At 38.1% G+C, this 12,362-nt stretch overlaps 2 protein-coding genes across 38 annotated transcripts in view; one reads left to right on the forward strand and one right to left on the reverse strand.

Annotated features, from left to right (window-relative positions):
- Positions 1-12,362, forward strand: part of MFSD8 (major facilitator superfamily domain containing 8) — a 449,919-nt gene that overhangs the window by 280,248 nt on the left and 157,309 nt on the right. The window lies entirely within an intron of this gene.
- The window catches only part of LARP1B (La ribonucleoprotein 1B), a 103,745-nt gene that overhangs the window by 49,944 nt on the left and 41,439 nt on the right, over positions 1-12,362 (reverse strand). For 35 of the 37 annotated variants that reach the window (XR_014812997.1, XR_014812996.1, XR_014812995.1 and 32 more), the window contains 2 exons: positions 10,635-10,807; positions 8,933-9,298 (listed from right to left, as the gene is read on the reverse strand). Coding sequence is in view for 24 of the 37 variants with exons in the window: in XM_084972893.1 (XP_084829019.1) it covers positions 8,933-9,298; positions 10,635-10,807 (539 nt within the window). In the remaining 13 variants the exon portion in view is untranslated. Of the gene's footprint in view, positions 1-7,899; positions 8,038-8,623; positions 8,684-8,932; positions 9,299-10,634; positions 10,808-12,362 lie in introns of those variants that run through there. The other 2 variants (XM_084972906.1, XM_013978900.3) reach the window with 2 other exon arrangements.

The raw sequence follows: 12,362 nt of genomic DNA on the forward strand, positions 1-12,362 counted from the left end.
CTTCTTTTTTTTTTTTTTTTTTTTATCTTTTTAGGGCTGTTCCCACAGCATATGGAGGTTCCCAGGCTAGGGGTGGAATTGGAGCTGTAGCTGCCGGCCTACGCCAGATCCACAGCAACACGGGATCCGAGCCGAGTCTGCAACCTATACCACAGCTCACAGCAACGCTGGATCCTTAACCCCCTAGTCGGAATTGTTAACCGCTGAGCCATGAAGGAAATTCTGAGTTTTGGGTTTTAGATTGAAATCTTTAATCTTTAAACTTTATGCACTTGGTGTTAAAAGTAAGGGTCCATCTTGATTCTTTTGCATGTGGATACCCAGTTTTCCCAACATCATTGTTGAAGAGGTTGTCCTTTCCCCATCAGTGACCTTAGCATTCATGTTCAAATAAAAGGGTTTATTTCTGGGTTCTATATCCATTTGTCTATGTCTACCTTTTTTTTTTTTTTTTTCCTTCTTTTGTGGCTGCCCCATGGCATTTGGAGTTCCCAAGCCAGGGATCTGATCCAAGCCACAATTACAACATAATCCCAAGCTGTAGCAACACCAGATCTTTAACCCACTTTGCCTGGCCAGGGATCAAACTGAATGCCAGCACTCGCAAGACATTGCAGATCCTGTTGTGCCTTAGCAGGAACTCCTGTCTATGTCTACCTTTATGCCAACAACACACTTTTATTATATAGTTCTGCAAATATTTTGAAATCAGAGGTGTGAGATTTCCAACTTTATTTCTCTTTTTAAAAGATTTTTTTTGGTACTGGGAGTTCCCGTCGTGGCGCAGTGGTTAATGAATCCGACTAGGAACCACGAGGTTGTGGGTTCCATCCCTGGCCTTGCTCAGTGGGTTAAGGATCCGGCGTTGCCCTGAGCTGTGGTGTAGATTGCAGACGCGGCTCAGATCCCGAGTTGCTGTGGCTCTGGCGTAGGCCAGCGGCTATAGCTCCAATTAGACCCCTAGCCTGGGAACCTCCATATGCCGTGAGAGTGGCCCAAGAAATGGCAAAAAAGACAAAAAAAAAAAGAAAGATGTTTTTTGATTCTGAAGGATCCCATGAGATTCCATACAAATTTCAGTATCAGTTTTCCTATTTCTGCAAAAAATGCTGTTGGAACTTTGATAGGAATTATAGTGAATCTATAGATCACTTTGGGTAGTTCTAACTTCCAGTCCCATGTACACAGGATGTCTTTCCTTTTACATGTTTAAAAGTCATTTTATTAAGATATAATTCACATATGGTACAATATACTCCAGTGTACAAATGTTTGTAGTATACAGTTTTCCAACCATCATCACAATCAATATTACAACATTTTTATTATTCCAAAAAGAAGCACACTATGTACTAGCAATCACTATTTTCTCTACCCATTCCAAACCCCACTTCTAGGCAATCACTAACCTAATTTTTCTCTATTCTGGACATTCAGATAAATAGAATCATATAATATGTGGTACTTTGAGATTGGCTTCTTTTACTTAGCATGCTGTTTTCATGTTGTAGCATGTATCAAATTATTTTTTTCTATTGTCAAATAATACCCCATTGTATGGCTAATCACTTTTATTTATCCATTCATCAGCTGATGAGCATTTGAGTTCTTTCCACTTTCATAATGCAGCATTAAACATTTGTGTATAAGTTTTTGTGTGGACACATATTGTCATTTCTTTTCTTTCTTTTTTTTTTTTTTTTTTTTTGGTCTTTTTGCTATTTCTTTGGGCCGCTTCCGCGGCATATGGAGGTTCCCAGGCTAGGGGTCTAATCGGAGCTGTAGCCGCTGGCCTACACCAGAGCCACAGCAACGCGGGATCCGAGCCGCATCTGCAACCTACACCACAGCCCACAGCAACGCCAGATCGTTAACCCACTGAGCAAGGGCAGGGACCGAACCCACAACCTCATGGTTCCTAGTCAGATTCGTTAACCACTGCGCCACAACAGGAACTCCTCATTTCTTTTATGTATATACCTAGGAGTAGAATTCTGGATCATATGATAACTCATATCATGTTTAACATTTTGAGAACTGCCAAACTGCTTCCCAAAACAGTTGAATCCTTTTACAATCTTATCACTAGTCCACGAGGATTCACATTTCTCCCTATCAATCATCACTGGCTACTGTGAGTTTATCTTTTTTATTATAGTCATTCCAGTATATATGGGTAATATCTCATAGTGATCGTAGTTTTTCATTTCCCTGATGGCTAATGATGTCAACAAAGTTCCCATGGCCTTATCAGCCATTTGTATATCTTCTTTGAGAAAAATGTCTATTCAGGTTCTCTGCTCATTTTATAACTGGTTATTGGCTCTTTTTGAGTTGTAAGAGTTTTATATATATAATTAACACAACTATTAAATATGATCTCCAAGTATTTTCTCTTAATATGCTGTTTTTTTAAGTTTCTGTTTGATTTTTTTTTTTTTTTTTTTTTAGGGCCGCACCTGCGGCATATGTAAAGTCCCAGGTTAGGGATTGAATCAGGGCTACAGCTGCCAGTCTTGACCTACACCACAGCTCACAGCAACGCCAGTTCCCTGACCCACTGAGAGATTTTCAGATTGGATCATTTCACTTAGTAATATGCATTTAAGATTCTTCCTTGTCTTTTCATGGTTTGCTAGCTCCTTTCTTTTTAGCACTGAATAAATTCCATTGTCTGGATATACCACAGTGTATTTATCCATTCATCCACTGATAAGACAACATCGTGGTTGCTTCCAAGTTTTAGTAATTATGAATAAAGCTGCTTTAAACAATCATGTGCAGGTTTCCATGTGGACATAAGTTTTCAGCTCCTGTGGACAAGTGCCAAGGAGGGCAATTGCTAGGTTATGTGGTAAGAGTACGTTTAGTTTTGTAAGAAACTTCCAAACTGTCTCCCAACATGGTTGTACCATTTCGCATTCCCATCACCAATGAATGAGCTTCCATCACTTCACATCCTCGTCAGTATGTAGTGTTGTCAGTATTTTGGAGGCACACAGTCCTATGTGTTTGCAGTTTTTCTCATTATATTTCATCCTCTTACTTTTGCAAGGCTTACAATTTTAGGTTGATAGTTACTTTCCCTACTATCATTCCAGTTGCATTCAAATGTTACTGATCCATACTGTCCAGCTATTGGTTAGCTGTCCAGTTACTCTTCCTTCTTTGAAAGCATCTGCCTTTGTTCCCTGGCTGTTTTACTCTGGTACCCCTCTGCAATTTAGAAAAGGTCCTTGCTACTCCCTAATAAAATAATGACTCTGCCCCATTTTTTCTCCTTTCCTTCTGGAACTCTGAATAAATATCTATATTAGATAGAATAAAGATCTATCTTATCTATCTTAGGAAAAAGGTGAATGTTTTCTCAACAAAGCTATAGTCTACCTGCTTTTTACTTTTCTCAAAAATAAAGATTTTATAATAAAATTCACTAGATGTTAACACATACAAGTTGATTTGAAATATACCAAATAACAGCAGACTGTCTAGAATTTCATTCTATATCTTCTTTCATATATTCTCTTTATCTCCCTATGCTGATTTCTGAATAGTTTCTTATAAACTGTTCTCCAATTCAATTATTCTTTAATTGTATCAAATCTGCTGTTAATCTCTTCAATTAGTTGAGTTTTAACTTCAGCCTTTACTGTTTTTACTTCCAGAAGTTCTAGAAAGGTTCTTTAAAATTTCCTTTTCTCTGTGGATATTTTTCTTTAAACATAGTAAGCATAATTACTCCATATTATGTTTAATAGTCCTACTTGTAAATTTTTTCAGGGAATGGATTTACTATCTCTTACTTTTGCTCATTCTTACATGTGGCACTTTATTTCCTTGTTTGATTATTCACTTTGTGAACTGTTCACTGTGCTTACAAAATAATTCAAGTAAATTCTTGGAGGTCTAGGAAAAAGATGAATGTTTTCTCGACAAAGCTAGGTTTGTTTCTACTAATTTCTTGGAAATTAACAGACCACAATCACTTTAAATTTATAACTGTTGGTACTCTTTTTCTTTTTCCTTTTTTTTTTTTTTTTGTCTTTTCTAGCGCCACTCCAGCAGCATATGGAGGTTCCCAGGCTAGATGGGTCAAATCGGAGCTGTAGCCACCGGCCTATGCCAGAGCCACAGCAACGCGGGATCTGAGTTCTGTTTTCGGCCTACACCACAGCTCAGGGCAGTGCCGGATCCTTAACCCACTGAGCAAGGCCAGGGATCGAACAGACAACTTCATGGTTCCTAGTCGGATTCGTTAACCACTGAGCCATGACGGGAACTCCTGTCTTATCTTTTTAAGGCCTCACCTCCATCATACGAAGGTTTCCAGGCTAGGGGTCACATCAGAGCTGCAGCTTCCAACCTATACCACAGCCTCAGCAATGCTGGATCCAAGCCTAATCTGTGACCTACACCACAGCTCACTCACTGAGAGAGGCCAGGGATTGAACTTGCTTCTTCATGGATGCATGTCAAATTCATTAACTGCTGAGTCACGATGGGAACTCCAACTAGTGGTACTCTAGTCACCCAGATAGTGTGAATTTGGGTTGCATGATTATAACTTCTAAGCTGGTTTTTTTTTTTTTCTTATGCTGCTGAGCACAACTACGGAAATATGCTTTGTAGTCCCCTAGAGGACTAGGTGAAGAGCAGTTAAGTTCACTTTCCCTAAGGATATATTTATTGCTTCACTTACCAATTCAATAGGAAAAGGATTTCTATTGGAATCCTTGACTTTGGCTGGGCCATAGGTTTGTGTCTTTTACCCCTATATTTTAAGTGGCTTTTGCAAAGCTGAACTTCTCAAAGTCCCCAAATTCCAAAATGGGTCTCTAGGGCAAAACTGGTTTCAATACTCTACTTCTCTATGGTTTTATTCTGATAACTTGCAGATCTTCAAGGATTTTAAGCTATATTTTCTCACCTATTAACAGACCATTTTAGTTGTCTTCAGCAATAAGGACATGTCAGAAACAGAAGGCCTACACCTACTCTTTGGTACATTTGAACACTGTTTCTGGATTCAACTAAACTTCCTTTGCAAAAGTCAGAAATGATCACCAAACTATCCTACATACTTGACATTCTTTTCATTTATACCTAAACTCAACTTGTCCAGCTTCTGACACATCTGATTATTCTCTACTCTTTTTTTTTTTTTTTTTTTTTTTGTCTTTTGTCTTTTTGTCTTTTGTTGTTGTTGTTGTTGCTATTTCTTGGGCCGCTCCCGCCGGCATATGGAGGTTCCCAGGCTAGGGGTTGAATCGGAGCTGTAGCCACCGGCCTACGCCAGAGGCACAGCAAAGCGGGATCCGAGCCGCGTCTGCAATCTACACCACAGCTCAGGGCAATGCCGGATCGTTAACCCACTGAGCAAGGGCAGGGACCGAACCCGCAACCTCATGGTTCCTAGTCGGATTCGTTAACCACTGCGCCACGACGGGAACTCCCTATTCTCTACTCTTGAAGTCAGTACTTGGCTTCCACAATACCAGTTTCCTATACAACTCCTAAATAATTATTCCTCAGGGTTCAGACTTCGGTCTTCCAATCTCTACACTTCCTCTGCCACCAATTTGTCTTAAATTAGAAGACATCCATTTCCTGGACTACTTTAATAGCTTCCCAACTGGATTTCACCCACCACTCTTATCCCCATCTAATCCATTCTCTGCCATAATAACAAGAGTGACTAAAAAAAAAATTATTGACACAACACTGTAAATAAACTATACTTTTCAAAAAAAGAGGCATAAAATTAGAATTCAATTCTATAACAATAAAGCATAGTAATCTACAACAGTAAAACTAAATATAAAATCACATCCTGTTGCCCATATAAAATTCTTCAAGGTGCTGCATTTCAACTTTAGGTAAATTCTGAACTATTTAACATGGCTCACATGTTACCTCATCAGACTCCTGCCTATATATCTGTAACTGTTCTCTTATAAAATATTATAAACAAAGTGACTTCTTCAGTTCCTCAAATATACCAAATACTTTCCCACCTCAGTCAGATCCTTGACACCTGCTATTCCTTTTTCCTATGATATGGTTTATCTGTTACTTGCATAGTTCATTCTCACCATAATTCCTATCTCACATATAACTCTTACTTTCTCACAGGCATTCCCTTATAGCCTAAACCAATAATATCTTGTTCTTTTCTTTTAGAACATTTATCGTAATTTGTGATCAAATATTTACTGTGATTTAATGTCTATCCTCCCAATTATTTGTAAGAACCAGGCATATAGATACTACTGTTATCTTCCCATTCCATACTGAGGACCTAGCACAGTGTCACATTTATAGTAGGAGTTTTTTGTTTGTTTCATTTTTAGGGCTGCATCCGGAGCATATGGAAGTTCCCAGGCTAGGGGTCCAATAGAAACTACAGCTGCCAGGCTATGCCAGAGCCATAGGATCCAAGCCGGGTCTGTGACCTGCACCACAGCTCATGGCAACACTGGATCCTAACCCACTGAGCAATGCCAGGGATAAAACCCGCATCCTCATGTATACTGGTTGGGTTCGTTGCCACTGAGCCATAACGGGACTCCTAGAGTACAAGTTTAATAAATATATTAAGGAGTTCCCGTGGTGGCGCAGTGCAAAGGAATGCGACTAGGAACCATGAGGCTTCGGGTTTAGTCACTGGCCTCGCTCAGTGGGTTAAGGAACCTGGCGTTGCTGTGAGTGGTGTAGGTCACAGACGCAGCTTGGATCTGGCGTTGCTGTGGCTCTGGTGTAGGCCGGCGGCTACAGTTCCAATTGGATCCCTAGCCCAGGAACCTCTATGTGCCTCAGGTATGGCCCTTAAAAAAAAAAAAAAGACCAAAAAAAAATATATATACTAAATGACTGATTTCTCTCCACTCTAAACAGACCCATAGAAAAAGTACAGTACTAACCAGAAATATCTGTTAGGCACAGAATTAGAGACAAGGGGAGTAAGTTAGATAACAGGAGTATATATAAGGATCAGGCTATAAAATAAGACATACTTACAAACAGACCTATAATGCTTAAGAGCCGTATAGTCAAAATTACTTTCCCCTGACTAATATTTAATGGTTAAGGCAACAGATGAGTTAATTAAATTATTGTTGCAAATAACCACCTATAGATAGCATGTTTCTCAAGGTGACTTGAAAGTTTGTTATTTGAAACTCTGAAAACATTTTCCCACAGAACCAGTATTATACACAAAAATTGGATTCCTTTGGTTACTTCATAATGCTTAACCCGTAATTCATTTATCCATTTTAACAAATATGAACTAAGCACAAAGCAGTATAATTTGAGCATTACTTCATGCCAGGAACTGTTCCAGCACTGAAGACACAGCAGTGTACAAAATAAGACAAAAATCCCTATCCTCACAGATCTTAAATCCCTGTGATCTAAACAGAAAAGAAGTAAGTGCAATATACAGAATGGTGGATGGTGAAGAACAAAGCAGGGTAGAGGGATAGGGAATGGAGAGACTAAAATTTTAACCTGTTATTAGTTTAATTTCTTTTTCTCTTTATGTCTGCACCAGTAGCATATGTAAGTTCCTAGGCTAGGGTTTGAATCTGAGCTGCAGTTGCTGGCCTACATCACAGCCACAGGAACACCTGATCTCGGCTGCATCTACAACCTATGCTGCAGCTTGTGGCAATGTTGGAGCCTTAACCCACTGAGTGAAGCCAGGGATAGAACCTGAACTCTTGTGGAGACATCAGGTTCTTAACCTGATGAGCAACAGGGGAAATTCCTAATTTACTTTCTATCTCTTTCTGTTCCCAAAAGGATTTACGTTAGTTACTTATAGAATCTAAGTATCAAAAATAAAGTAACAGTCCTTACACGAGGAAGTCTTTCAACCAAGAAACTTTATAAAAACACTTCCTTTCCCATAGCAGTAGGATATAGAGAACTGCTCAGGTTCTAAATCACTGACAAGCTACACTATCCTGAGGCAGGGTCTCCAAAAAGGTGCTGAGAAGAAGGTAAAAGCAATGATGAAATTCCAGGAAGAAAAATCAAGTCAAGAAGGAAAGCACACTTCTTGAAGATATGAAGCCCCATGGACAGCCAGTCCCCTCTGTCCAACCATGAGTTGGCTGGCTTTTCTTTCTAGAACTATAACTATCTGTGACCAAGAGCTCTTTCCTATTTGGCATATTATAATTATACAACTTTTCCCTCAGTATTCTATCCTCAAAACAAACATTTAATGGGGGGAGGTTCCTCATCAATTTAATGGTAGAAAAATATCCCTTTTAATCCCTCCCTGTATCATTAAAAGTCATAAAGCCACCAGGCTGCTCTGGTACTCTCATATTTTACCTTAATAACTTGGATAGGTAACAGGATGTGGGGTGAAATGCAAGATGATAAAAAAGGGAACAAGGTTTCAAACACCACTCCCAGCAACAAAGTAATGACCGAGAGAGACAATCAGCAAGTTTAATCTTCTATACTTGTCAACACCAGTTCTACTACCACAGAGCATGCACCAAAGACTAAGGTGAGACGGGCAGAAGGGCAACAAAAGCAACTCCTCTCTGAAGCCCTGCTCACATAGCTGGGGTGATTATAGCCAGGTAAGGAAAGAGCACACAAACTAAGCCTGTCCTTAATTTTAGCTTTTATTCCTTATGAGAAAAGGCCTTCTTAATATTTTCACCTGAAAAAAGGAAGGGTTTTAGTGAGTAATAATATTTTTTTGTAATTAAAGTACTTATTTCACTATCATTTTAATAAATAATTTTTAGGTTTTGATTATCAGGTATATTTCTAGGAATTTTTCAAATTAAATATAATTTATTTATATTCAGAATATCATAAAATAAAGCCTTAAGTTTAGGAAAACATAAGCAGCAACATGCAATCAAAACAGAATATCAACAGAAAGATGCTAGCCAGAAACAATTACCTTTATGGCTGTGTGTTTGTTTTCATCTTCTTCCATCCATAGATCCTGCTCATAATAATATAAACCATCATTGATAACTTTAGCGAGTTCAGATGTAATTTTTGCCCAAGATATGTGGTTGTCTGTTTGATCTCCTCCAGGATGTTTTCTCAAGTAAGGTGGTGTCTGAGTTATAATCAAAATCTTATTTAAATCCTGGTCATCAATTTCATAATCTGAATCATTATCAGACCAGTTAGTAAATGTGTTTCCTCGCTCTTCTATTTGTTGCATCTCTTCATCAAATAAAAAATCAAGTTCTTCTTGTTCTTGTTCATCTGGAAGATTTAACTGATTTGATGTCTCTTCAGGTAGAGGTGGTGATTCCTGAAAGAAGAAATTGGTTTGGGAGTTCCCGTCATGGCACAGCGGAAACGAATCCAACTAGGAACCATGAGGTTGAGGGTTCCATCCCTGGCCTTGCTCAGTGGGTTAAGGATCCAGTGTTGCCGTGAGCTGTGGTGTAGGTTGCAGATGCAGCTGGGATCTGGCGTTGCTGTGGCTGTGGTGTAGGCCAACAGCTGTAGCTGCAATTAGACCCCTAGCCTGGGAACCTCCATGTACCGTGGATGCAGCCCTAGAAAAGACAAAAAAAAAAAAAAAAAAAAGAAAGAAAGAAAGAAATTGGTTTTATATAAAAAAATTATCACTTTAAAAATAAATGCCATGTAACAATGTTAATGTAAATAATATCAAGATTGTATACTCAATAACTGGTTTAGCAGTCAAACTGCAAAAGGAAATCATGCTGGTATTATTCCTACTGCGTGACATAAAAAGACCAAATTTTTAAATCCTAGGTCCTCCAAAATCTAATCAAGTCTAGATTTCCAAACCTCTCAAAAAATTTTTCTCAATGTTGCCACCTTTCCGTGCCATCCTTTGACCTATCCTTATCTTTCAGCAAATGCTAACTCTCCTATGCCTAGAATAATACAATTTCTCTTCCACAGAATTCCTATTCATGTAGATCTACAGTCAGTCAGTCAATAATTACCTGGGTCCTTATTGTGAACTGAGCACTGTTCCAGGCAGAGGTTTATAGCAATAAATAAAACAATAATTCTGCCCTGATGGAGCTAACATTCTAACAAATAGAAGACTGTCAATGATGGCTTTTTTTACTTAAAAAAAAGGATGTTTTAACACACTGTGAATATATTTAAAAACAAAAACTAGAGTACATGAAAAAAGTCTGAGAACAAACACCAAAACTGTTAACAATGGTAAACCATGGACAGAATCTTTTACTTTTTTTTTTTTTTTTTTTTTTTTTTTTTTTTTAGGGCTGCACCTGTGGCATATGGAAGTTCCCAAGGTAGGGGGCAAATCAGGGCTACAGCTACCAGCCTATACCATAGCCACAGTAAGGGAGGATCACAGCCTTGACCTATACCGCAGCTCATGGCAACTCTGGATCCTTACCACTAAGGCCAGGGATTGAACCCGCAACCTTATAGATACTAGTCGGGTTCGTTACCATTGAACTCCACAATGCTGAGGAAAAAAAATGTAGATCTTGGAATAAATGAAATACAGTACAAATTTTACCATTTTTAAAAACTCTTCTAAATTTTATATATGTACCTGATACTGCGAGTTTTAACAACTTATCCTCAGTGTGACAACAACTTATCACACTTCTTGAGTTTTAACAACTTACATTCCGTTTCACTGGGGATGGACAATGTCTTCTCTTCACTTCTATCCAAGGTTTTGAGTCCAAGTCAGGTAAACTGGTAGACAAACCTCTAGACATTGCTTGAAGATTTCTTGTTTCAGCATTTTTCTTTGGGCTCAGGGAACTTCCAATTCTTGGAGAATTTGGGGCAGACTCTAAAATTTTAAGTTAGTTCTATAGTTAAAATAATGGTTTTACTTATAAAACAATTTTTCTTCTTTACTTGGGCTTTTTTTTCTTCACAAAAACATGATACATCAATGTGAATTGTAACCTTTCCAATGATTTTCAAACCCAAAGGGCTTGAACTCAACAGGAATATTATCAACTCTTATGCAGATGCATTCACTCAAATCTCTCAAGAATATCAAGAATATCAAACCAGTCACTATGACAACACATCTATCTGAGAGTCAATTCTTTGTGAAATCTTAGATTCATGTATTGCAATGAAATTAGGGAATCTCAAATGCTAAGCAAATACAATGAATACCTTATTCAAGGCAAAATCAATTATTATTCTGCTAGGATATATACACTACTAAGGCAGCCAAAAGTACTCCTACTTTTCTCATCTCCTTGCCTAACAAAGTTTACCTAAATACAGTGTGTTCCTTAACCCACAGTGAACACTGTAAAGAGTAGAATTCACATCATTAAAGTTACTGCCCTGGCAATAATATTTAAAACTCCTCTGGAATTAAAAATGCCTTTCCCCCCAGTTTTATTTATTTATTTTTTGTCTTTTTGCCATTTCTTGGACCGCTCCCACAGTTTTAATCAAAGTAATACGTTCTTACAAAGTACAGATTAATTCCTTTATGATTTTTTTTCAAAAGTCAAAGAATATTTAGGAGTTCCCATCATGGCACAGAGAAAACGAATCCGATCAGAAACCATGAGGTTGCGGGTTCAATCCCTGGCCTCACTCAGTGGCTTAAGGATCCAGCATTGCCATGAGCTGTGATGTAGGTCACAGATGCAGCTCAGATCTGGCATTGCTTGGCTGTGGTGTAGACCAACATCTGTAGCTCCAATTAGACCCCTAGCCCGGAAACCTCCATATGCCATGGGTGCGGCCCTAAAAACAAAAACAAACAAAAGGTCAAAGAATATCTGCTATAAGGCAATATGGACTTTGGCCACAAAAGATTTAGAAACAATTTATAACCTAACATTCTAAATATTATTTATTCCCAAAGCCAAAATTCCTTGAATATATTACAAAGTTGAATATTACAGAGAAAGCTGAAATGAACACCAACAAACCTTTTAATTTACTAAATGAAAATGCAAAGGCACATTCCCAGAGTCTAAGTTTGAGAAGAATATCCCAAGATTTTACTTTTATCTACTACATTCTAGAATCAGATGGGTTTATTAATTTCTCCAAGGACACAGATAGCTAGAGCCAGGATTCACCTACCAGATTACTATATTGCTTTAAAAAGAAGTAAACTGTTTCATAAGAGAAAAAGTCTAAAACTATACTGTTCAATAGTCACTAGCCATGTGGACCTACTATGCACTCAAAATGGGGCTAGTCCTGAAATGTTCTCAGGATAAGTGTAAAATACACAGACTTCAAAGACATTACAAAAATAGCATTGATCCATATTTTTATATTAGTTATAATATCTGGATATATTAGAATTAGTTTCATTTGTTTTTCAGATTTTAAGGCTATTAAAAGTATTAGGATTGCCTGTG

This window comes from Sus scrofa, chromosome 8 (genome assembly GCF_054392235.1).
Source record: "Sus scrofa isolate SSC_HxYL_T2T_F1_AM1 chromosome 8, Sscrofa_HxYL_maternal_Yorkshire_Landrace_v2.0, whole genome shotgun sequence".
Taxonomy (NCBI): domain Eukaryota; kingdom Metazoa; phylum Chordata; class Mammalia; order Artiodactyla; family Suidae; genus Sus; species Sus scrofa.